General features: G+C 29.8%; 2 protein-coding genes across 2 annotated transcripts; both read right to left on the bottom strand.

Annotated features, from left to right (window-relative positions):
• Positions 1–258: 258 nt before the first annotated feature.
• Positions 259–6693, bottom strand: LOC101490446 (uncharacterized). Its single transcript, XM_004490354.4, has 6 exons — positions 6418–6693; positions 6069–6167; positions 3832–3873; positions 2209–2338; positions 622–723; positions 259–536 (listed from the first exon to the last, which is right to left on the bottom strand). Exons 1-6 carry the CDS (start codon positions 6655–6657, stop codon positions 463–465), a joined length of 687 nt encoding a protein of 228 aa, XP_004490411.2. The 5' UTR covers positions 6658–6693; the 3' UTR covers positions 259–462.
• Positions 6694–13219: 6526 nt separating this feature from the next.
• On the bottom strand, positions 13220–24175 carry LOC101494329 (uncharacterized). Its single transcript, XM_004490361.1, has 2 exons — positions 24130–24175; positions 13220–13941 (listed from the first exon to the last, which is right to left on the bottom strand). The coding sequence occupies exons 1-2, from the start codon at positions 24173–24175 to the stop codon at positions 13220–13222; spliced, it is 768 nt and encodes a 255-aa protein (XP_004490418.1).
• Between the last annotated feature and the right edge of the window lie 2833 nt (positions 24176–27008).

Here is a 27008-nt window from a genome sequence, read left to right as displayed (position 1 = left end):
TTATAAACATTACACTAATTTTTTATATAAAAATATTTAATATTTATTATTACGAATAATAAAAATTAAGAGAAAAGTTAAATTTCATTTTGTTAATATTTTTTATAAATACTATTTAATTATTATAATTATATAAATGATCAAAAATATTTTTTTAAATACATTTAACTATTAATTTAACAACTAAATTTAATACATAATTGAATTGATTTATATACAATTGAAATTCTCGTCAAATAATCATAGAAATTGATGATGTCATAGAAATTGATTATGTGATTTTATTTGTTCAAAAATTAATTAGCATTGCACTTTGATTCTTTAAGGGCCTAATGTGAGTGACAAGTAGCCTTACCACCTACACGGCCTAGTGAGAATTACAAGTACATCAAAATTATTCACTTTTGCTAAAATGAAATATTACTTTAAAAATGATTTGAAGTATAAGCTCCTCGCCTGAACTTATTCATTATTTTCAGATATATCTTTTTGAATTTTTTCAATGAAATTCATCACGGTATTCAAGCTTTTATCATCTGAAAAATAAAAAATAAAATTATTAGTTAGTTGATCATTTTTTAAAGAAATTTCCAAACTATATGTAAATAGTTATTAACGCACCTAATCTTGGTACCGTGTGTCCTTTTGAATGATAAATTGCCACAGGTTCAACAAAATATTCTAATAGTTGTTTTCCAAAATGCTTTAAAAAATCTTTCTCACCTGCAGTAAACATCAATTTTAAAAATTACAAACACGAAAACCTTTTTGTAATCAAATATAATCTATTGTCATATCATATATATTGTAATTTGTAACAGACATAAAAGGGCTAAAAAGAAGCACACAATTTTAATACATTCATCCCCACCTCGTGACACTTTTTTAATTACATTCTTCTTTTAATATTTTTATACTAACATTCTTTTTAATATATAATTTTTAGAATGAATACAAAATATAATGTTCCAATAAACTATTTAACGAAGCACGAAGTTTGTATTCATTCCAAAATTTACCTTTCCCTAAAGTACATTAGTTTTCGGGAAAAAAAAACAGTGCTCCAAGGTGATAAGGAGGCTACATGCTGGGGGAAAATAGGCTAAGAAAACAGGACGGAGATAGAGATAAATCTATAAATTTTTTATTAATAGGGGTAAAGATCATATATTATAAATAGTTGTACATCAATATTGTATAAGTGATATAATAAATTTAGGGTTATAAATGATTCTGTGGTCTATAATATGCGGTCAGATTTTCATTTTAGTTCTTTGAAATAATGTTTTATATTCCACTCTCAAATTCCATTGCTTTTGGGTGTTAATATTCCATGCACTTAAAATATTTTAGACGATAATAAATTTAGATGATTTATATGACATCGCATGTTAAGTGGGATTTTTACGTTAAATGACACTAAATTTTCATATGATTTATGTCATATTATCATCTAAAAAAATAACTATAAATTACAAAGATGAAGGTATATGTAAGTGTTTCATCACAATGAAATTATATTCTTTTTTATATTCTCTCAACTTTCTTTTTTTTAAGTTTTTATTTTTTTATTTTCAATATATAGATAAAGAAAAAAAATCAAACCAAATCAAATTACTTATTTATCAAGGTTCTTACACATTTCATGGAGTGATAAATAACATTGGAAAAGGGCGTGGGTATTTGGGTAATTTAATTAGAAATGGAGATGGGGTAGGATAACTGGGTGTTGTTGGTAGAACTTTCCTTAATGGTTAATTTGTGATGGTCTAGATGTCGGTTTTGAATTTAAATACTATTTTTAATTGAAGTATAATAATCTCTTAAAATAATGTATTAAATAAATATTTTTATTTATGTTTAATTTCTAGTAAGTGACATCAATGAAAAATCTCTCCAAGTTTGTGACCGGAGAGAAATTGACATTAGATTAAATTATTTGTAAAGATTAAATTTTTTATAGTATAATTAATATTAATTGTTAATTTCTATTAAAGGATGAGTAGAATCTATAATCATTTTACCACTTTAATTTTTATTTATTATTTCAAAATCATCGGATCATTTAATAATTTTTTGTAGACATTAAATTTGTCAAAAAAGAAATATTTTATAAAGATTATAAGTATATGGAATTATTGATTAAATAATCACTTAATTAAAATATTTATCTAAATGCATTGTAAACTGAAAAGAGATGAAAGCTACCTAAAAAATGAAGAGAAGGACAACTAATTGGGGGAAAATATGCTTTCTCTGCCAGTAGAGGTGACCTTGACTTGATCCCTGCTATAATTATAACGAATTTCACTTTTGGAACCTTCGTCAATGCTATGCCCTACACATATACATAAAAATGACTTAGTTTAATTTCTGAACAGAAAATGCACAATAACAATTTCACCAATCTTCTCGTGTCTTATATATACATGTTAACTTAAACTATTTAGTACAATAATAAAAAGATATATTTTGAATTTGTAAGTCATATCATATTATTAGATAATGACAAATGTTAATAATTTTGTAAATATTTATTTAATTTTAAAGTTTTTTATTATAAATTGCAACGTCATTTACTCATCTTAAATATTTATTACAAAAAAATATATTAATTTTGGATGTCAGTTTACACTTTGAATTTTTTTCTTGCAAAAAAGGTGATGAGTGAGAAAATCACTCTGAAGAAAGTTTGGGATGGGGACAAGGATTATGACGAGGGGAGGGGACAAGGAGCAGGAAAGCGTTTTGCGTTCTCATGTCCTCCATTGACATCCTTAATATTAATGTCATCATGTAAAAAAAAATATAAAAATAAGAATTATTTAAAATTTTAGTCCTTATAAAATCTCACAATTTTATTTTTAGTTATTATAAAAAATTCCCTTAACTTTTAGTTACTTAAAAAATTTTAATTTTAATTTTTAGTCTCTAATTTTAATCTAACAATTATCTATCCTATTGTATATAGGACTAATGTAAAATATTATAAAAAAAATTCTTACAATAATTTAAATTTTTTTAACGAGCGATAAATTAAATATAATTTAAAAAAAAATTAATGATTCATATTTAATTTATCATTTGTTAATTTTTTTTTCTAAAGTAATAGTTATATATGTTCCAAACATTAATTAAAAAAATTATTTAAAATTCAAAAAAATACACAATAGTTGATTTAAAATTAAAGAAAAAAAATATAAATAAAATGTTTTAAAAGAACTAAAAGTTAATAAAAAAATTTATAAAAACTAAAAATAAAATTTATGAAATTTTATAGAGACTAAAAACTTCTTTAACCCAAAAAATAACTATACTATCTTTTATTTTAGAAAAATAAAATAAAATTTTTACTATCCAATTGATTTTGTTTAAGTAATTAACAAGGACAACTCAACACATATTATCACCTAAGACGAATTTAAGATGAGGCATATTTATAGTCGATAACAATATTTTGTAATATTAATATATTATTGTTTAATTTATTTTTTTGAAATGTATTAGAATGGAAAATCATTTCTTGAATTATTGTAATTGATTTTTTTTAATATTTTTTTCAATCAATAATAAAATTGATATATTTCATTTTTGTTGGGACAATGTTTATTTTAGATGAGATTGTATAAATTTTAGTTTAAACAATAGTAGAATATATAGGATAATAGAATCTATTCATTCAAACTAAAAAGATAATAAGTCTATTTATTTAGCAAGAGCAAATTAATTGTTTGGCAAGTGCAGTAAAGAATTTCCAATCAAACTCAAAGTTCTATGAGAAAAATGAAGAAAGAATTCAAAGTGAACGAAAATTTATAATTTTCTGCTTACCTTCTCCTGAAGACCTGGCAGAGCAGCTGCTAACACTGACCCCTATTTTGTCAAATTCAAGATAAATACTTTATCAGAGATTCTTACAGCAATTAAAAATCAAATGAAATATACACTATGTATTTCCTTTGAGTTATTTATATACAAAAGTTGAATAAATTAAATTAATATTTAATTAAATTTTAAATTAAATACACCCATTTTTAATCTACTTTTATTTATAACTGGTACATATTTTTGTGGCTTTGAAAAACATGAGTGCTCCGACGAAGGAGTAACGACGATATTTTTTATTTTTATTTTAAAAGAAAGATGACGTGGATTTTTGGTGATGGTTGGATAAATCAAATGAGTGCAGCCACTACACGTCATAGTGAGAATCACGTGAGATGAATAAAATAAGTAGAAAAATCTTGCAACTTAAATATCTGAATTTATGGTATTAAGAAGATGAAAAGTTGACTACTTGGAAAATTTTGGTTAACGAATTATCTTTCTTTAACATACAAAAAGATTATAAAACTAAAGGAGTATATACTAGTATGATATACTTCTTCCCTCTCAGTCATTGTGTAACACTTAAAAAAAACGTAGTTGTCTCAAAATTGAATATAATTTTATAGTTTTAAATATAATATTAATTATTTTATAATTATACTTTTTAATTAATTTTATATACATTATTTTTAAAGTATAATATTTTAGTTTGTATTTATGATAATGTTAAACAAATCAATTGTTAATAAAAATAATTAGTTTAATTGTAATTTTAATTTCTCTATTTTTACTGATTTACGAAATTGATCATCATGATTTAAAAGTCGATAGTTTTGATCACTCGTCAGATTTTTTTTTTAATTAAAAAATGATGACATAAGATGTTTAAAATAAAATGCCGTAAAATTTATATTTCAATTTTGGAAATTTTTCATATTTTTAATTTAATTAATAGTATATAAATAGTTAATGCATTTAAATAGTTCTATATCATATAATTGTATCTCATACACGTCATTTAAAATATGTCAAATCGTCATTGTTTAGTTTAAAAATCTGAGAGAGACAAAAATTATCGACTCTTAAAATAAGGAGATCAATTATGTAAATTGGTAATAATGGAGGGACTAAAATTATAATTAAATCAAAATAAATATAATGAAATGATTATTCTCGCACTTATTTATATTATTTCTTAATATGTGTTAAATGAATAAAACAAAATTAATTGTGAGATAGAGGGAGCATAACATCAATTATTCTTCAAAATTTTTTTTTGGTACGTAGAAGAGATGATAAATGTCATCATAAACTCATACACAATCGTGATAGCTGAGTTCGAACCTAGAACAAAATATCTAATATAACAATATCAGTATTTATCAGCTGAACCAATATTTCAATTCTTCAAAAAAAAATTCTATTAACTATTCTTATTAATTCGACAGTTATTAAAAATTCATTCGTTTGAATTTTTGGGTTTGTGATTTTTTTTTTGTGTGAAATACATCACGTGATCCTTTAAGTTACATGAAAATAACATATTAGTCCTTTTTGTAATAAGTTAGACTTTTATCGTTATTTTAATGGCAAGTTTGACATTTTATGTTTGTAAATATTTACACCAATGATCATAATTTCAAACTAGCAAAATTAAAATTTAAAATTCTCCTAATTTTGCAATTAACTCTCAATCAAATTTTAGAAAAATAATTAAACAAAAAAGAATTCGAGTTAGATAAGTTTTAGTGTTCTTGAAATTAAGTACAAAATTCTCTCAATCTATGTCATGAAATCGCATAGAAATTTATTATATTACTTTTTATATGATTGATAATAAAACTCATAGTACCATTTTAAAATCTCTAACTAAATATAATTGAAATGATGTTATGACTAAAAATAGTTCAATATTATAACTTTTACAATCATAAAAAACTAACTTAATACAAATAAAATTAAAAGCTCAATTTGGTATTTTTGTATAACTTAAATGGCTACATAATATATTTTACCTATATTTTTTTTTATACAAATCATATGTTTAAATTTTAAACATCTATTATTTTTTTTAGGAATAAACATTCATCACTTTAAAAAAATTAAATTAGAAAGTATGTTTATTTTTTACTATAAATACATATAAAATCATCAATATAATAAGTTATGATTCATTGACTATGCAAAATCGTTTATAAATTAGGATTGTGCTTAAATAAGTATTTCTAGAAGATCATAACCTGTGAGAATCCAAGAAGACCATCAAAGGGTCCATGTTTGATCATGAAATCCTCAATATATTGCAAACACTCATCGAAGTTGTAGTACTCTGTAGTTTCCTGTTGTATACCATTTAAAAACAGCAACAAAAACATGTTAAAACTTAAAAGAGACAATAGATGAATTTTCATAATTACACGAGTAGTGCTAACAACGCTTTCTATTTTCTCTTTTTAACCTCGACTCCTTTATTAAATAAAATACATATGAGTCCAATAATTTAAAAATATATTTCAAATTAAAAAAGATGGTGTTAGCACTACTCTCACATATATACCCAAATTAAGGAGGGTAGAAAAAAAAAAAAACCTCGTTGAATTGGAACCACTCGTAATAAGGAGGATCGAAAATTCCTTCAACAAGAGATTTGCCTTTGCAAGGAAAAGGGGCATCGAGAAAAACAAGATCGAGTTTGTCTAAAACACTTTGTGGCCATTTGTGCATCTGTGTTTTCATTATCTCTGCGCTTGTTCTAAACCCATGAAGGCACAAAAATCTTGGTTTTCTCTCCATGTTCTTGTTTTCATTTTCCATGTCCAGACTTAACATAATAATAGAATTATAACTTTGTTTTATGAGGAGACACTGAATTTAACCCAATTTATAGACTCAATATTTTTATTTTTGTTTTACCATTTTTGCAGTAGTAGTTAAAGGACTGAGCTAGAAGGAGACCGACGGGACCGTAGTAGGCCATGGACCCCAAATTTTTAGAATTTATTTTAAAACTAGCATCTTAGTAAAGAATTTTGTCTATATTACTTTTTTTGTGAATTTTATATAATATTTTATATATCAACTTTCTTTATTTAATATATTAGATTTTAAACACTTATTAACCAAATAAAATATAAAAAATAAGTTTTTACTTAAAAATTTAATTTGTTTTATTATTTTTAAGCGACATTCTCAATTCTCAAAGTTCTATCGTTGATATCATTAATCGAATTCTTTATCTGAATTCACATACATCGATCAAAACAAAAGTTATTTTCTTTACATTCATTTTATATTTGAATTCATTTCTTCTTTCCCATATTATGATGCTGCAACATATAAACAAACTCAATTATGATTCCAACTATTTGAACTTCAAACACAATTATTCTATTGAAGTTGCATCTTCGTGATGTTGAATTTAGTGAATAGGATGTATATTATATATATTATAGTGGAGTGGAAGAATTTCAAAACTTATTTTTAATGTTTTAGTTTTAATAGTAGCATTTGAATGTAAATTGCAATACTATAAGTTTGATGTATTTAAGGATGTCACTTTTCATATAGTTGAGACTGGTAAATCAAATTCCTATTCATTAAGGTGTCATCAACAACCACATAACATGTATTTTCAGCAATGAAATTTATATAACCATGGCTACGCAATAAGATGGAAGATGATTTTCTCAAATATTACATGATTGTTTATAGTAAAATGAGCTTACTGAAAAATTTACCTTTGATCAACTTTATAAAACAACCGCGAGCACAACTTTAGAAGTAATATCTTTATGTGTTGTACATTTGAAATTTTTTTTTTCGTTATTAAATTATAATTTTAAACTTAGTCTCACATATGCTTAATTGCTCCTTGTGTTGTTGGACATCAATGCTTATGTTTAGTTTTCAATTGAAGTTGTCTCATAAAATATAAGGTTGATTTGGTAATTATGATGAAAAAAATTAAAGAATAAAGTAATAAAAGAGATTTATAATTCGATTCTCTCCTTTGACATAAAACTACCGATACTAATCTATGTTGTTCCCAAATTACTTTCTAAAATTTTATCAAAATAAAGTCTTCAATTTAAACGAACAGAAAAGTAGAGTTGCTGCCTCACCTATTTTTTATTTATTAAATCACCTAAAAAAATTTAGCTCTTCATTCATATTTTTTCTTTTAAAAATCCAAAATATATTCTATTACTCCTGGTTTTTTTTTTTTTGCAATTTTCCAGATCTAAAAATGTTCAATAATTCTCAAAGTCAATTATTTAAACATCAACCTCTCTAATTAGTAACTAAGATCAAAATCCGCATTCCATACCCATTTTTAGTCTTACTTCTTGAATTCTATGGTTGTCTTACTTCTTGCTTTCTCTTTTTTTTGCAATTACTAGTGCAACCTCTTGCGTCAATCGTGCCTCTTCTAATTTTTTTCTTACATAATTGTCTAGTCGTTCATCTCCATTAACTATACAACAAACGAAAGAGTAGTAATAACAATACTTATAGTAACACATTGAGTCAAATCTAACCTATAGAATAAAGGAACAATGAAAGCCTTCTATTTTGTTGTGTGTGTTTCTCTGCATGTTGTATTGTACATTTCGTATTGTTCATTTCCATCGTTTATTATAACCCAAACTTCGGTCTCGTCATATCAACTTCTATTTCATCCTAATTAAATGGTTCCTCATCTTTTTTATAATGAAATATTATTAATTATTTTTTTCTAATTATATCATCTAATTAATACTACATGCATTATTTTCAATTCAATATTTTTGTTTAATTGTAAAGGTCACGACAGATTGTTTCTTACAAATTAAAAAATATATATAAATGAAAGAAATATAATAAGTTTACTAAATTATTAATCTTATCAAAATTCATATATTTATTAATAACATAAATATAAAGTGAATAATAATAACTTAGAACATTGTGTTAATTAGAAGATACAACTAAATAAAATTACAATAGAAAATTACATACTTAGATTTTTTTTTGTTGCCAATTGCTAACATGCATACTATTTCTGAAATGCTGGATTTACATTAGCGACTTCTATAGACATTTTGAACATACATCCTCTCATTTTTTATAAGGAATATTTATATATTCTCTTATAGAAATTTCACTTTTTAATTCATAAAATATATTTATATTTTAAGAGTTTAATTGCTATGTATTATTGATGTAAAAAAATTTACATTGTCAACATATTACACTTATTCATAAGTATAACTTTTAAAAATAATTATAATAAAATACATTTGATTATCTAAAAATGGTAATGTAAAAACGCTATACACCAACTATGTGTAACTATTAAATCCATATTTAAAATTTAAATATTTTTTTATTGGTTTCTTAAACATAATTTCTACACCGACCCTGAGACTAGAGGTGGGCTTGGTGACCACATATGAAATGACAATTAGTATAATTGGGCCATTGCCCACTTTTGACGTGATGAGAAGGGAACTTCATGGGTCTTAAACAAGACGGTATTTTCATAAATTTTAAAGAGGACCATTTATCGGTAGGATTACTTTAATAAGTGGTTGATCATCGACAACTATTTACTTGAGTTGACATTAATTAAATTATCTTCTCAATCATAAAGTTGATGAGGAACATAAACTCTTTTTTAGAATAATATTTAATTAAGCAATTATGAATTGATAATAATTAATTATTAAAAATTATTATTAATAGAAATTATAATATATTGTTATTAAATATCAATTAATTGATAAATATATGTTGGACTTTGAAATCACTAAGGTGTAGGACAGACAAAAAGGAATAAAGTTACTTTGGAGGAGGTGTTTTGGTGTCAATGATCCGAATACTCAGTTCGTACATGTTTCTGCCTCTTATAAAAAAAAAAAAAAGAATTGTATTTCAAGGCTTGTCAACATGGATTGACCTATAATTCAAGATCCGGTGCAAATTCTAGGATTTATTTTCTTGTAGGCATGGTCATTACGATCCAAGATATTCTATCCTAAATAATGAGATGATTGTTTTTTGAGATCCTCCCTTATTTGAAATAAGACTTTAGGTCGCGTAGAAGAGGTGACAATTGATGTTCATATGAGCATAGTGTTGGAACATGTTGTATATTTGAGAGGGATTACAATTGAGAAGAAAAGAGAAGGAAAACTGAAAGTCAGAAAAACGAAGATTGATTATCAATCTTGACAGTCTGGAGATTGATCTAGTTTAGCATACCAGATTGTTCTTGGTTTTGAAGACTTTTATAGAAGCAGTTTTACCTGATTTAGTTACAACAAATTTAACCAATTTCTAACCATACTCTAACTAACTTCTAACTAACTAATTACAAATCAATTTGAATTACATTTAACATGCTCCCTAATTCAAAGTGATTCAATTTAATGTTAATCCAAGTTTGATCTTCATCTCTTGAAACTTCACCCTCTTCAAGTTTTTTGTTAAAATATCAATCTTTTGATCATTTGTATTGCAATGTTCCAGCCTTATCCCGTCCTTCATTACTTGATCCCTTAGGAAATGAAATCTTGCTTCTATGTGCTTGCTCCTTCCATGGACACTTGGATGTCTTGCTAGGTCTATAGCTGATTTATTGTCTATCTTCATCTTCACTGCATTATTACTTCTCAGTCCCAGTTCTGCCAGCCACACAGCTTGGCATGCTCCCATGGATGTAGCCACATATTCAGCTTCACAAGTAGACAATGTGACTATGTTTTGCTTCCTTGAACACCATGAGATTGGTGACTCATTTATCATGAAAACATAGCAAAAGGTGCTTTTTCTATCTTCTTTATCTCCACACCAATCTGTATCAGTGAATCCAATCAAATTAGCTTCAACTCCAACCTGTTTCTTAGCATAGTGCAATCCCAACTCACTTGTTACCTTGATGTACCTCAAAATTCTTTTAGCTGCCAAATAGTGAGATGTTCTAGGCTTTTCCATGTACCTACTAACCAACTCAACACTATGAGCTATGTTTGGTCGTGTGTTGCACAAATATCTTAATGATCCTATCAATTGCTTGAATGTTGTGGAGTCAACCATCTCATCATTGCCTTCTTTTGATAGGACCAGGCCTGCTTCTGATGGAGTATCAGCCCCATTGCAGTCTTGCATCTTGAATCTCCTTAGTACATCATTAGCATACTTCTTTTGATGCATAAAAGTTCCAATTTCTTTGATTACAAACTCAATACCAAGGAAATATGATAACATGCCTAGACCAGTCATCTCAAATTCCTTCTCCATTCGGATTTTGAATTGATGAATCTCTGCTTCATTGCTGCCAGTCAACAGTAAATCATCTACATATAGGCATATCAGCAGTGCAGGTGGTGCTGCTCTTTTCTTAACATACACTCCATGCTCATTAGCACATTTTTCAAATTGCTGCTCTAGGAGGAATTTGTCAATCCTCTTGTTCCAGACTCTAGGAGCTTGCTTTAGACCATATAATGCTTTCTTCAGCTTATATACATTGTCTTCCTTTCCTATTACTTCATATCATGATGGCTGCTTCACATACACTTCTTCCTCCAATGATCCATTGAGGAAGGCTGATTTAACATCCAATTGATGCATAGACCAGCCTTTGTAGCTAGCAATTGAGACTATCATCCTTACTGTTTCAATTCTAGCTACTGGGACAAATACCTCATCATAGTCCAACCCATGTTTTTGCAAAAATTCCTTTGTTACAAGTCTGGCCTTGTATCTGGAAATCTGCTCATCAGGTTTCAATTTCAGTTTATAGACCCATTTCACATCAATTGGTCTCTTGTTCATTGCCAGATTCGTTAGCTCCCATGTCTTGTTCTTCTCTATGGCTTTGAGCTCCTTATCCATTGATGCTCTCCATCCAGGATCACTCAAGTCTTCTTCATCACTTATTGGTACTGATTCAGCCAAGAAAGCAAAATGTGTTAATTCTCCATCTGCATTGATGGCTGAGTCAGATGTCACCGCATATGGTTGCAATCTGACTGAAGACTGCCTAGCTCTTTCAGACCTTCTCATAGGCTCAAAAACTTGCTAACTTGTTGTTCCTACATGCTAACCTTCATCAAGTCCCACTATTTCTCTACTACTGGCTGGACTGATGGAACTAACTGGTATGTCTGGGCTGCTCGAGTTGGCTTCAATCATTTTCCAGTCCCATCCTATTGATTCATCCGTTAGTATATCTCTGCTTATCACCAACTTGTTCTTGTCTGGATCATATAGCTTGTAAGCTCCAATGGCATCATATCACATCAGCACCATTTGTTCTGCTCTATCATCAAGTTTTTTTTTTCTTCTTTCTGTTTTGAACTGGCACATGCCTGAAGCATAGAGAACCAAACACCCTTAGATGATTCACATTTGGCTTTCTTCCAGTCCAAGCTTCTTCAGGTGTCCTTGTGTCCAATCTCTTGGTTGGACACCTATTCAAAATATATTCCTTGGTGAGTGATTCCCCCCCCCCCCCCCCCCCCCAAATCTATGAGACACTTTCTTCCCTTTTAACATAATCCTAGCCATGTTCACTATAGTTCAGTTTCTCCTTTCAGCCGTGCCATTATGTTGGGGAGTGTATGGTGCAGTTACTTAATGCAATATCCATTCTTTTTACAAAAACCATGGAATTCATGAGAATTATATTCTCATTCTCCATATGTTCTGATGATTTTTATACTAAAGCCACTTTGTTTTTCAGCCATTATCTTGAAATTTTTAAGTATTTCAAACACTTCATTCTTTCTATTGATTAGATATACCCAAAATTTCCTTGTAAAATCATCAATAAATGATACAAAGTAATGATTACCTCCTATTGACACTTCTTCAAAAGGACCACAAACATCAGCGTAGATTATCTCCATCATTTTTGAAGATCGAGTTGGCACTTCAGCCTTGAATGAGTTTCTGTGTTGTTTGGCCTGAAAACATTCTTCACACAACTCCTTTGGCATTTTAATTTTTGGAATTCCTTGCATCATTTTCTTATTATGCAACATTTGAAGGTTTTTGAAATTTAAATGTCCAAACCTCTGATGCCACAACCAATCTTCATTCATGACTTCAGCAACTATACACTTGCTCTCATTGATCTAAATATCAATATTGAAGGTTCTATTTTTAGATAGTGGTGCCTTTAAGATCAGTCTTCTTGAATCATCAAACAATCTCATTTCACCCTGCTCTATCTTCATAGAATACCCCTTTTCAAGCAGCTGTCCAAGGCTTAGCAGATTGTTCTTCATGTTTGGCACATACAACACATCACATATGAATAATTGTTTACCATCTCTCCTTTGAATCAAAACTTTTCCTAATCCTTCTGCAAATCTGATCTCGCTTTTCACCTTCTCATCAATGCTTACAAACCACTCTTTTTGGCCATTCGTGTATTTGAACAACCCATGTCAAGGTACCACTGCTCTAGGCAGTCATCATCTGATTTTGTTGTAGCCATCAACAACACCTCATCTGAGTCTGAATCCTCAGCTGCCATTTGTGCTTCATCATCCTCTCTTTGAACCTTCTTGGATCTGCGTTCATTTGCAAAATTCCCCAATTTTTGATAATTGTAGCATTGGATTCCTTTCTTGTTGAATGTTTTCTTGCCACTCGAATTCTTGTTATTTTTATCACTTTGGTTGGTCTTCTTGCTAACTTGGGCTTGCAGGGCCTGTACTTGAGATGTTGAGGTTGCTGCACACCTTTCTCTTACTCTCAGTTCATGAGCTTCAAGAGAGTCTTGCAAATCCTCCACCTTCATCTTATTAAGATCCTTTGATTCTTCAATTGCCCCCACTATGTAATCGTACCTTTGTGTTAATGTTCTAAGGATCTTTTCAATAATCACCACTTCAGTTAATGATTCACCATTTGTTCTCATCTGATTAACAACAACCTGCACACGATTGAAGTAATCTGCCACAACTTCATCTTCTTCCATTTGCAATAATTCGTATTGCCTTCTTAGAATTTTGATCTTCAGTTTCTTGGCATTTTCCCCACCTGTATAGTACTTGACCAAGATCTCCCATGCCTGCTTTGATGTAGATGCCTTTGAGATCCTCTCAAAGTTGTTTGAATCTATACTTTATTGAATGTAAAACACTGCCTTGCAATCTCTTTTCTTGCAATCTCTTTTCTTGCAATCTTTGAAAGCTATTTGTTGTCTTTTCTATAAGATTCACTGCAAGTTGTTCATTGCCATCTTGAACAATCTCAAACACTTTTTGAGCTCCCAACAACGATTTCATTGATGCAGACCACCTCTCCCAGTTCTTCCCATCCAGAATTGGCAAATTCGATGGAAATCCTCATCCATTCATGTCTTCTTTCACTCACACTGTGTGTTTCCCAATTTTGATTTCCCCTCACACTTGCACTCGTGTTTCCCAAGGTTTAGAACTCAAGCTCTTGATGCCAATTATTGGAACCGGTTGTATATTTGAGAGGAATTGAAATTGAGAAGAAAAGAGAAGGAAAACTAAAAGTAAAAAAAACGAAGATTGATTATCAATCTTGACAGTTTGAAGAATGATCTAGTTTAGCATACCAGATTGTTCTTGGTTTTGAAGGCTTTTATAGAAGCAGTTTTAGCTAATTCAGTTACAACAAATTTAATCAACTTCTAACCATACTCTAACTAACTTCTAACTATATTGTAATTAACTAATTACAAATCAATTTGAATTACATTTAACACATAGTGTATGATAGGTTTGATTAGAGATTCATTCAGGCAGTTATGATGAGCATGTGTGTGGAGTTAGTTAGTTGCTATGTGTCGGTGAACCACAAGGGCGAATGACCTATCATACTCGACATGTGTCTTCAGAAAGGTCACCATTTGTCCCATACTTGTTTATTATTTATGTGTAAGGGTCAACTTTGATTGATAAAGCTCAAAGTCAAGGTGATTGACACGATGTTCATGTATGTAGTGGAACTCCTATTAATTACTCACTTTTTATTTGTTGAAGATTGCTTTCTTTTTTGTAGGGTAAGTATAAAAGAATGTTAACGTGGAAATTGGACCCATAATCTACACTAAACATGAGGGTGGGTATTGAAGTTGTATGTGAGTCCCACATTGATAAGATTTCTTGTAGTCAGTTAGGTTTATGTGTTTGAACACCTTCATCTTTAAGTCAAATTTTGGGTGTGAGATCCCAATTCATTTTACAATATAAAACATTTCCTCTTTTAATTGTGTTATGGGTGCAAAATAACCTTCACATTTATTAATGACTAATCTTTATTATATTAGAGAATATGTATGATTATCTTTAATGGAGTGTTCTAGTAAAACAAAAAATTAGTAGAATATTCCCTTTCAATCACATTTTTGTTTTTCTCAAAATGTAAATTTCATATTTTAATTCATACATATTAAGTTTAGATGAAAAAACTCCTTAAAATAAATATTTAACAACCTAAGGTTGTTGACATTTATTTTAGAATTTGACTCTCTAAAATGAACAATTTAACTTTAGAAAATAAAGTGATAACGTCAATTATATCGATAAACAATTAATTGTTAATATTATATACACATACATAATTAATCATTAGTCATGAATGTCAACATTAACTTACCACTTTATCAACTACTCGTTTTAGAGGGACAAAATCCCAAACTTCAATATGCAACAAATACCCTAACCAACACGAATACTATTATTAAGCTGACATTTTTCTAACAAAAGTAAATATCTTCACTCGAAAATTAATTTATACTAAAATCAATTCACAAAAATAAAATTATTCAACAACCCAAGTTTGTTGACACAAATTTTGGATTTCGACTCTCTAAAGTGAACAATTCATTTTTAAAATTAAAGTGAATAATGTCAATTGTTGATATTATATACACAACTAAACATTAGTTGCATATCAACATTAACTTATTCGCTTTATTAACTACTCATTTAGATGAATAAAATCTCCAACTTCAATATGCACGAAATTCCCTAACTAGCACTAATAGTATTATTACGTTACACATTTTACCTACAAGACCAGCGTTAGCGATATGATCATATTAGTCGTTATTCACTTTAAGGATCGTTCTAGGTTAGAAACTTACAAATTTGAGTCAAAATCGCGTATTGCTGGAGAACAGGATAAACAAAGCTACGAAACTCCGAATCGGGCACTTCCAAAACATGGTGAAAGATGACGTTCCAAAACACAAGTTAGGTTGTTGAATCACCGAATAAAAGTATGTAGAACTTGAGATATGATCACAGGTTACTGAACACGAAAATTGATAGAATTTGAGTATTAGGGTTTGATGTAAAGGAACTCAAAATTATTATCCAACAAAGGAACCAAGAACAAAATGACGCCACAATATAGAGATTGATAAGCCAAAAAGAACGCCACAAGGATTAACAACTTTGATAAGTTCAAAGTGAATTTTTTCAAGAACTCTAAAGCGCAAAAGCCTCACGAGAATAATATTCAAAATCTGCCTTAAAAAAAGGGGTTTGCCTTTTATAGTGGCAACTCCTAACAAGTTCTCTAAATTTGGCCCAATTGAAATTTTTACAATCAGATCCAAATTTTCTTACTAATTCAGTTTATTACTTTAATTAAAACTAATATTAAAATTTGATAACACATAGATGCAATCTTCATTCCTTAACTTCTTCCATTTGGATTAAGCAATTGGCTATCTTTGGCTTCAATTCTTCATGAGTTGTACTTGCTTCAAATAAAAGTGGTTATCAAGTTATTTAGAACCTCATTCGCCTTGTTTGACCTTGCTCTTGTCATTGGAGTTCCAAGACCTTAAATATCCTCTAGACTTCCTTTCTTGGTTATGCATTCTATGTCCTCATCAGTTAGTTTCCTTGGTTATGCCTTATAGGTGTGTAGGGTTAGCGGTACACATTTTTTTTATAGTCAAATTTTAGTATATTAGTTATGTTAGTATTTTTCTCCTTCACCAATATTTGTATCACAATCTTTTCACCATTTTTTGCCCAATATATATATATATATATATATATATATATATATATTTTGCAATATCCAATGTTAGTAATTAATACTCATTATGATCTAAGAAAAAAATTCACGGGTAATAAGTAAAAATTAATTAAGTGCAACTAATTTCCTACATTTCATGTAAAATATAATTCAAATTTATGTTTTTTTTTTAATTAAAGTAAGGTATATTCAGAATAGTAGCATCAAATGAATAAAAAATAGTTAGTATTTTTGGTTATAATAGTGATCAACATTTGAAATATCTTATTTTGTTTATAATAGGGACTAAAGAGAGTATTGTGAGTATTTTGTTGAGGACGGTTATTGAACTTGATAACTTCTTATCATTTCACTCCCTAATTCTTTATCTCAATCATTAAACCAACTTTATATCTTAATTGAGAAGAGGAAAAATAGAAATACATTATTATTAGTTAAACTTTATTATGTGAGTTGGAAAATACTTGGGTGAAAATTATTAAACAATAGATATTAAATTATTATTTTAGATTCAATAAAAAGATTTCTAAACTTCATCATATTGAAGGTCTCTTGCCCGTCACATGACTAAACAACAATTACTCTGTAATGAAATACACTTTATAATAATTGAATTGACAAAAAACAATATGGCTAAAAAAGATGTCAGTTTTAGCTTCCAATGCAACTTTAACGATGTTATTTCAATTGCATTCTCTAATTAATACAATATGTATAGTTTTTAAGTTATTATTCTTCACTTTACATTTATCTCAATTGAAATACACTAATGGTTAATAAGAACAATAGAATAAATTATCATTATTTTTATTTTATTTATCATCTTTTCTTAATTTATGCGAAATAGTTAAATATAATAATTATTTTGAGACATAAGAAGTATTATCTTTTGAAATGATATAAGCTAAGCAATTAAAAGTAGTTTAAACAACAAACTCATTTTTTTAATTGAGATCACACAAATATAATTTGATTAATTATATTTTTTATTAAATACAATTTATTCAATTTTTGTTTATAATACCTTCCAAAGGTATGAAGTAATAACCCTTAAGTACCTAAAAGTTGCAATTTCTTTAGATTTCTAAATGTTTTCATGAACTATAATCGTGGCGAATGAAATTTTCTTACAATATGGAAAAAAAATATTAATTGAGTGAATCATTTTACTCTTTATCAAGTAATGACTCAAATTTGCAAATAAGAATTAGGCAATGTTGATGCAAAATGGAGTCTCCATTGATGACTACATAGAATAACGAAAATCTTAGAAGAAGGTATTTTGGGTGTAGTCTTTATAAGGTATGTATACATCTCTAGGTTTTAAATTCTGGTTTCAGATTTTAGATCTCTGGTTTTTTCTAGGTTTTTTTTTTTTCCTTTCATTTAATGGGATTTGTGGTGAAGAAATTTATAGCTCTAATTTATGGGTTTAGGGTTTTAGATTAATGTGTTTTGATTTCTGGGCTTTAATTATGAATTTTGGTATTTGATATTTTCTTTGGATTTGTGCAAATTCAAAATAAGAAATGTTGTAGTATTTTTAGGTGAGAATGAAGATTAAGTTTATGGGATTTTTCATTGTTTTATCTTGGGTGTTTGTACCTGTACTTGTGTTTGCATTAGTTGCAACACATATGTTGAAATATGATGTGCTCTTAATGTAACATATGCAATGTTTTCAACGTTATAATATTATTAAATTATTGTCAATGTTTGTAAATGTACTTGTGTTTTGCATTATTTGCAACACACTAGTTTCTCTGTCATGTGTTGAATTAGTGTCAATATAATGCTTGAAAAATTAATGAAATGATATTGGAATGCTGTTAAATATTGAATAATCGAAATTTAGTTTCATTAACTTGGATTAATCAACTAAGGATAATTAACTAAGGATAATTTGCATTCATAATTCATAATTCAAACTCAATTTGGTCCAACCCAACTCTAATTTCTATATTTACACAATCAAACTCACACAAAACTCAACACTCTTACAAGTCACAACAACTAACTTTAATCCTCTCAAGTCTCGATAGCGGTCAACACAACCATGTCCCTTATTTCAATTACAGGTTGTTATCACTTACTATCCTTTCTTTCTCTACTATCTTATTTCTCATTCAAAACTTTTTGATCTTGCAATACCAACTCTTAGATCTCATGTTTAAAAACTGCATTTTTTCATCTCTTGTTTTAAATTTGTTGATCTTGTTATAATTTCTCTCACACTCGTTCTTAGTTTTGTATTAGAGTTTTTATTTCTTTTTATCATGATTATGATTTTGATTTAGCTAATTTTTCTACTACCGAGTTTATTAGAGTTTGGTTTTTTTTTTCTTTCTAGTATTAGGATTTTGATTTGGCTAGTTTTTTTTTTGGATGATTAGGGTTTTGTTTTCATTTCATTTTTTTTCATCTTTCTTATAAATCTTCTGATACAACTTGTTGGTTTGAGATTGTTGTTAAAATTTTTATATTTATTTACTTTTTTTATCTACTTCTTTTTATCTATATGACTTACTTTAAATTGCTTTTTGTTTTATTTGTTTGCACAAATTTGTTTATGCAGTTTTCCGATTTGAGAGGGTAAAGTATATTATTAAATTTATTTATTTTTGTTATTTTTTAGATTTGTTGATTTTATTTCATATAACTAATTTATTTATTTTTCATTTTATTTATTTATTGGTTTTCATATCTGTAAGGTAATATTCTTTTATTTATGTTATGTGTAACACCCCATTTTTCAAAGCGAGGGTGTATTTTTTTTTTAAAAGAAATTAAAATAAAATAGAGAAATAAATAAGGTAACACCTTTGGATAAGTAATTAAGTCATTATAATTTTCAAGCAGCGGAAAAAGTTCTCAATCCATGAATTCAAAATATTTACATAACAAAAGTAGTACAGTCTTCCAGTTTAAAAATAAACGCAACCCAAAAGAAAGACATTTGTTCCCTCTGTGTCAACCTAGTCTGATCATTTTACAAAACAACTAAACACCCTGAGTGACCTCCACGCGCCCCGTGGGATCCTCCTAGCGTAGCTCCAATCAAGCATTCCCATCTACATTCCCATCTGTAGGGTACGAACCGGTAGGATCATCCTGACTCTCCTCTGAGGGCAAAGCCCAGATTTCCACAATAGTTGTAAAGGGTCACCAACCGAAAATAACAGTTAACACATAACATTTAAGCTTTTAGATGCACAAATAACCTTTTCAACTTAACATGCATCTTAGAAGGATTTCTCATATGCTAAAAGCTCATGTAATGCTTGCCAATTAAAAATGAAATCAAAATGAAGTTCTCAAAACATCAAGTAATACATAACTGACCAAAACATTGATAAATCAATTGAGCAATCAATTATCTAACTCAAAATAAGGATTTCTATTGAGCCAATCGATTGCCAAATCGATTTGGTCAGTTTTTGCTGAGTTCCTGTGTTGCCAAATCGATTTTGTCAGTTTTGCTGAGTTCCTGTGTCGCCAAATCGATTGCCAAATCGATTTTGACAGTTTTGCTGAGTTCCTGACTTAAGGCCAATCGATTTCCAAATCGATTTCTTAAATGGTTTTGAGAAACAGATCACCAAATCGATTGGCAAATCGATTTTGCCAATATAGCAAAGTCCATACAACTCATCCAATCGATTGGGAAATCAATTTCCCTGCTTATTCTCCCAAAAATACTTAAACTAATTCAATCCCACTCATACATAACTCCAAAACTTAACACTTAGCACTGATAACGCAATCGCTACAACATTATGAGTTTCGAAATAGTATTGCAATCAAACATGCTATCACCAAATTCCAAAACATAACACTTAACACTTATAACACAATTACTACAACATCATGGGTTTCGAAATGGTATTGCAATCAAACATGTTATCACCAAATTCCAAAACATACACTTAACACTTATAACACAATACTACACAGACAAAATGAACCAACAATTCACAATTTAACAGGGTGTAGTCTCTCACGGACAAACACCTGTGCAGTCTCTCACGGACAAACACAATTTACCAAGAAACGTAAGTCGTAAACGTACCACCTATCACGGGTCAGTACTATTTACCGAGGTGCCACCTATCACGGGTCAACACAACTTACCCAACGTAAATCGTAAACGTACTGCCTATCACGGGCCCGTACCGTTTACCAAGGTGCCACCTATCGCGGGTCAGCACGATTTACCAAAACACACATAAGTAAACAAGACATTAGGAGATTCCCCATTCTTAATTCCCATTTAACTTAAACCAGGGCGTAGTCTCTCACGGACAAACCCCTGTGCAGTCTCTCACGGACAAACACAATTCACTAGGGCGTAGTCTCTCACGGACAAACACCTGTGCAGTCCCTCACGGACAAACACAATTCACCAAGGAACGTAAGTCGTAAACGTACCACCCATCACGGGTCAGTACTGTTTACCGAGGTGCCACCTATCACGGGTCAACACAACTTACCAAACGTAAATCGTAAACGTACTGCCTATCACGGGCATGTACCGTTTACCAAGGTGCCACCTATCGCGGGTCAGCACGATTTACCAAAACACACATAAGTAAACGAGACATTAAGAGATTCCCCATTCTTAATACTTATTTAACTTAAACGATTTTCAAAACAAATATTAAGTAAACGAGACATTAAGAGATTCCCCATTCTTAATACTCATTTAACTTAAACGACTTTCAAAACAAACATTAAGTAAACGAGAAGTTAAGAGATTCCCCATTCTTAATACTCATTTAACTTAAAACGATTTTTCACAAACAAACACACATTAAGTAAACGAGACATTAAGAGATTCCCCGTTCTCAATACTCGTTTAACTCTAATGGTTTTCAAATTCCACTCAGAACGAACTCAAACGTATTCACAAATTTATTACACAATTCACGCCAAAACACAACAATTCATTTCTCCACAAAATCATTTTCACGACGACATTAAGTAAACGCAGATATTAAGAGATTCCCCATTCTTAATATACTTTTGACTTAAACGATTTCCACACAAAACATTCAGTAAACAAGACATTAAGAGATTCCCCATTCTTAATACTCATTTGTTGAAACGATTTTAAAAATACAAACATTAAGTAACCGAGACATTAAGAGATTCCCCATTCTTAACGCCCAGTTAACTTAAACGATTTTCAAAACAACATTAAGTAACCCAGACATTAAGAGATTCCCCATTCTTAATATCCAATTAACTTAAACGATTTTCACAAACACACATTAAGTAAACAAGACATTAAGAGATTCCTCATTCTTAATCCTCGTTTAACTTAATGGTTTTCAAATTCCACACAAAACAAACTCAAACATACTTTCAACCCACATCAAAACACATCAATTCATTCTTCCACAAAATTCAACCATACACATATCAAATTTCATCAATATCAATTAAGAACACGTCAAAAACAACGAACACAAATCGACACAATCCACTACTCAAACACACAAGTTTCATTTACTCAAAATCATACATAAATGAGTTTAAATTCATTTTCCACGAAACATTCATCAATATAACCAAAACCTAACTCTAAGATTTTACCCATAAAGCCTTAGATTCATTTTCCCCCAAATCAACACTTCAACCCTAACAAAATTCTTTTCCACACCATCACAGATTTGAAGGAGCCCTTACCTTCGCATTAGCTCTAACGTGCGATTACGGCACCGTGAGTAAATCCGGTAAATTTTCCGCTTGCAACGCTGCTTCCAAAATTGGTCCACTAGCACCGTAGCACGGAGGTGAGCAACCTTCCCTTCTATCACTTCTTAAAACGACGTTTAGATCTAGGTGAAACGGGGAGGTTTGTGTTTGAATCCCTAATACCGTTTTTCTTCGTTTTCGAATCAAAGAGGAAGAGTGGAGTTGAGAAATCCTTGTTCTATCACCCACCCAACCTTGGGTTTCTTTTCTTGAACTTAAAGGAAGAAAAAATGGAAGGTAGAAGAAAGGGGAAAGAATGGGCGCGCGAGTCTGGAGGAGGAAGAAGATATTTTTCTTTCTCTGTTTTTCCTTCCTTCTATTTTCCTTTCTTTCTATTTCTTTCCTTTCTTTTTCTTTTTTCCCCAATTCCTTCCCTTCCTTTCCTATATATTCATTATTTATATATTATAATTAACAAATATCTAAAAATATCTAGATATTTGTTAAATTACCATTTCGCTCATAACACATTAATTCTTCATAAAAGATTTGCCGCAGTTAATTTAATTTATTTATCGACGAGTAATTCTAATCGGGCATCAAAATATCTTTTTGATCATATAAACTCCAAAATATTAATAACTTGGCTAAAAAGCCCCTGAGTTCAATACCACAATCCACTAAAATACATAAAGTATAATTTTAAAATTACGGGTCTTACATTATGTTATATTTATGTTATAATATTTATTGGTTTGCTTTTTGTTATAATATTTTCTATGCATATTGATAATTAATGATTTCTAACAAGTGTTCTTGGCTTGTGGCCAGGAAAGATGGATCAACAAGCATAAACAATAGCAAGCAAGGGGTGGTTACAGAGCAAGAGCACTATAAGTTTGTGCTTCTATTGTTTTTTCTTCAATTTGATGTTTATATATCTTTTTTTGCTTTTCTTTAATGTATATACATATATCTCAAAAGTATGCCATATTTTTATGTTTATAAATGGATATTTTAATTTTGAGTTGGGTTTGAAGTATATTTTCTTTAATTCAGGTATATACTTTAGGTTGAAATTATATTTATGATATTTGTATTTATTACATATCACATCATATTATATAAATAGGGGTAATAGTTCCCATATTTATTTTTGTATTTATTGCTTGGAGCCTATATAAAACCAACTTCGTTGTGTAGTTCAGACACACGATTTCATTATATGTCTCTCATTTTCTCTCGTTCAACATGACATCTAGAGTCTATTAAGAGACAACCCTATATTGTGATTACCCAAGGATCCACTGTCTTTCGGTGAATTTTTTTCCCGATTTACCCCTTTCTTCATTGTTGTTATTTTATTTTTCAGCAAATCAATCGATGTACTATTCATTACACCAACACTATTCATCGCAATTTATATTTGCCTTTTCCACCATTGTTTCGTTGCTGGTTTTAGGTAATTGCTTATTGATTATGGCTACTTATGAAGATTTTCTTCGGGGGTAGAGTATTTTCAAAACTTGAGTTCAGCTGTTTCACCCGCACAAAGTGGTATTTCACATGTTTACATCTCACCTTCTCTTAGCCCATGGATTCTCAATTCTGGAGCATCTGACCACATTACTGGTAATAAGGTTCTTTTCTCCTCTCTCACAACTTCTGGTTATTTACCTAGAATAGTCTCAGCCAGTTGTCCCCAAACACAGTGTCAAGGGATTTACATTGTCCAAACCATCCCTTCTTTGTTAGTTAGATTTTTGTTTTATGTGTCTATATGCCCATTTAATTTAATTTCTATCAGTCGATTGACTCGTTCTCGTGATTGTGTTGTCACATTTACTAAATGCAATGTACTTTGCAAGATAGAATATTAGGACAACAAATTGGTGTTTGATGTGAGTCTAATGGCCTTTATTATATGTCAAACACATCAACGACGTGCCCTACTACATATTCTCCTCTTACTATACATGCTCAGTTAGGTCATCCGAGTCTTCCCAAACTTCAATAGTTAGTACCTAATCTAACCAAATTATTTAGCTTAAATTGTGAGTCATGTTAGTTAGGGAATCACACTCATAGTCATTTCCCTGACTGAGCCAATAAACGAGGTTTGTGCTCGTTTGCTGTAGTTCACTCAGATGTTTGGGGTCCTTCTCGTACTATTTCCACTCTTTAGTCTAGATATTTTGTTACTTTTTCCCATTGTACGTGGTTATTTTTAATGTAAAATAGGTTTGAATTATTTTCTATTTTTGAACAATTTTATAAGGAAATTAAAACTCAATTTGGTGTATCCATTCACACTTTGCATAGTGATAATGCCCGTGATTATTTGTCCCATTAATTTTAAAATTTTATGACCTCTAATAGCATTCTTCATCAAATCAAACATCTTGTTCTCATACACCTCAACAAAATGGGGTAGTCGAATGCAAATATTGATATTTTATTGAAACCAATAGCAATATCCTTCTTCATGGTAATGTACCATATCTCTTTTTGGACGATGATGTTCTAACGACGTGTAATCTTATAAATCGCATGCGTTCATCTGTTCTTGATAAACAAATTCTCTTGCTCGATCCTCTTCCCTCGTACCCCTCTTCACTCACTTCCTCCTCGTGTCTTCGGGTATAGATGTCTTGTCCAAAATCTCACTCCTGGCCTTGACAAAATTTCAGTCCGATCACTAAAATGTGTCTTTCTTGGTTATCATTGGTCCCAAAAAGGTTATCATTTTTATTCTTTCACTCTTTGACGATATCTCATATCGGTTGATATCTCATTTTTTTAGTCTGTTACATACTATGAGTCGCTTCCTGATCATTTTTCTACAACTATTCTTATGGACCTACCAGAGTCTCTTTGACCTTCTCTTATACCACTAGAGCCTATTACGTATGTCCCACCCAGGAAACCTCTAGTGGCCCCTTCCGTTGTCCCACTTGAGAATACTCATGTGGATCCTCCATCTGTAAAACCTCTACACACATACTGTCGTCGGCAACCACCATCGATTGAATATGTCTCAACACTAATTATTGATATCAAGGTCATTCTAGACGCTCATTCGCCACCACCTTTTCCTTTATCGAATCCGACCCGTGACAAATTTAGCACAATAGTACAACAATTTGGTATGATTCGTAGTGAAGCTGATCATTCTCTTTTTTATCACCACTCAACCCAAGAGTGCATTTACTTGATTGTCTATGTAAATGATATTGTTGTTGGAGCCAAGTTTGTTTTATAATTAGAGTTTTGATGATAGCAAAAGTATTTTATGTAAACAATATATTTGAGAAAATCTAAAACAAGATTTGATTAAGATTTATAATTGAAGAAAATCTTTGACCAAGTTGAAAAGAAGATATGGTTAAGATTTGAAGAAGATTTGATAAAGATTTATCTACAATAAAATATAAATAATATCAATCTGAAGAATTTACAAACTCAATCTGAACAAAATATGAACAAAATCAATCTAAAGAATTTACAAACTCAGTCTGAACAAAATACGAACATAATCATTCTAGATGAGTTGCTCACATTGGATTTAGAAATAAAGAACTGGCTAAAGAACGTATTATCATAAAACATCTTGTATATAATAAGTTTTGAATAAGATGATTGTTGACCAAGCTAGGAATGAAGATACAATCTAGAATTAAACAAGGACTAAGTTTAAGCCATAATTTTATCTACAAACAAATACTCAAGGATAAAGAAGAAGAAGAAGATCATCAAAAATCAGAAAAGAGTAGAAGAACTCATAAGCTCAAAATTTCAAATTCATCTTAGAGTTCAAAGAGAGAAACATTTGTTCAAGTTAGAAATACCTTCGACATATTTTTTCTTAGAGTGTTAGAGTTATTATTATTATCATGTTTGTTTGAAGCAAACACTTAAAATTCCAATCTTTTGTATTCAACCTAATAGTGGTTTAATCCCTTCTTCAATATGAGGTTGTTAGGAGAAGATTTGGCTTGTAGGGTCAAGGTAGTTAGTTCCTCAAAAGTCTGGGTTGTTAGGCTATTTGGGAAGACTGGCTTGGAAGGTTAGGTTCTTTGTAATTCTAGGTATTTGAATTAATGCATCAAAGCCTTCAGAATGAGGGGATTGAATGTAGTCAAGTTAGTGGTAAACTAGGATAAATCTATGTGTCCAATTATTTATGCTTTCATTGTTTGCTACCTCTAAATCCAATTGTTTCTTATCTAAGTAATTCATAAAAACCCACGAGCCTTCATCAAATTAGCAAAAAGTTATAAATTTTGTTAAACACAACTTGACTCCTTTCAATTTTCATAACTGGTAGTAATCAGCAGGGCATACTCTGGTTGAAACAACATTTATCTCATCAGTTTCAAACGAAAGAACTTGGCAAGCTCCGTACTTCTAGGGTAGCCCAATCTAAGGAATGCTAAGTAATTTCACAAAGTAAATATGCC

This window comes from Cicer arietinum, chromosome 2 (assembly GCF_000331145.2).
Source record: "Cicer arietinum cultivar CDC Frontier isolate Library 1 chromosome 2, Cicar.CDCFrontier_v2.0, whole genome shotgun sequence".
Taxonomy (NCBI): Eukaryota; Viridiplantae; Streptophyta; class Magnoliopsida; order Fabales; family Fabaceae; genus Cicer; species Cicer arietinum.
This window is presented reverse-complemented; position numbering and strand designations above follow the sequence as displayed.

Coding starts and splice junctions, on each gene's coding strand:
- LOC101494329 (XM_004490361.1), bottom strand. CDS start 24,175: ATGTGGTCAGATGCTCCAGAATTGAGAATCCATGGGCTAAGAGAAG. Junction 13,942..24,129: donor AATCCATGGGCTAAGAGAAG/GTGAGATGTAAA, acceptor AATAAAGTATAG/ATTCAAACAACTTTGAGAGG.
- LOC101490446 (XM_004490354.4), bottom strand. CDS start 6,657: ATGTTAAGTCTGGACATGGAAAATGAAAACAAGAACATGGAGAGAAAA. Junction 3,874..6,068: donor GTCTTCTTGGATTCTCACAG/GTTATGATCTTC, acceptor TTGACAAAATAG/GGGTCAGTGTTAGCAGCTGC. Junction 537..621: donor ACACACGGTACCAAGATTAG/GTGCGTTAATAA, acceptor TTTATTTTTCAG/ATGATAAAAGCTTGAATACC.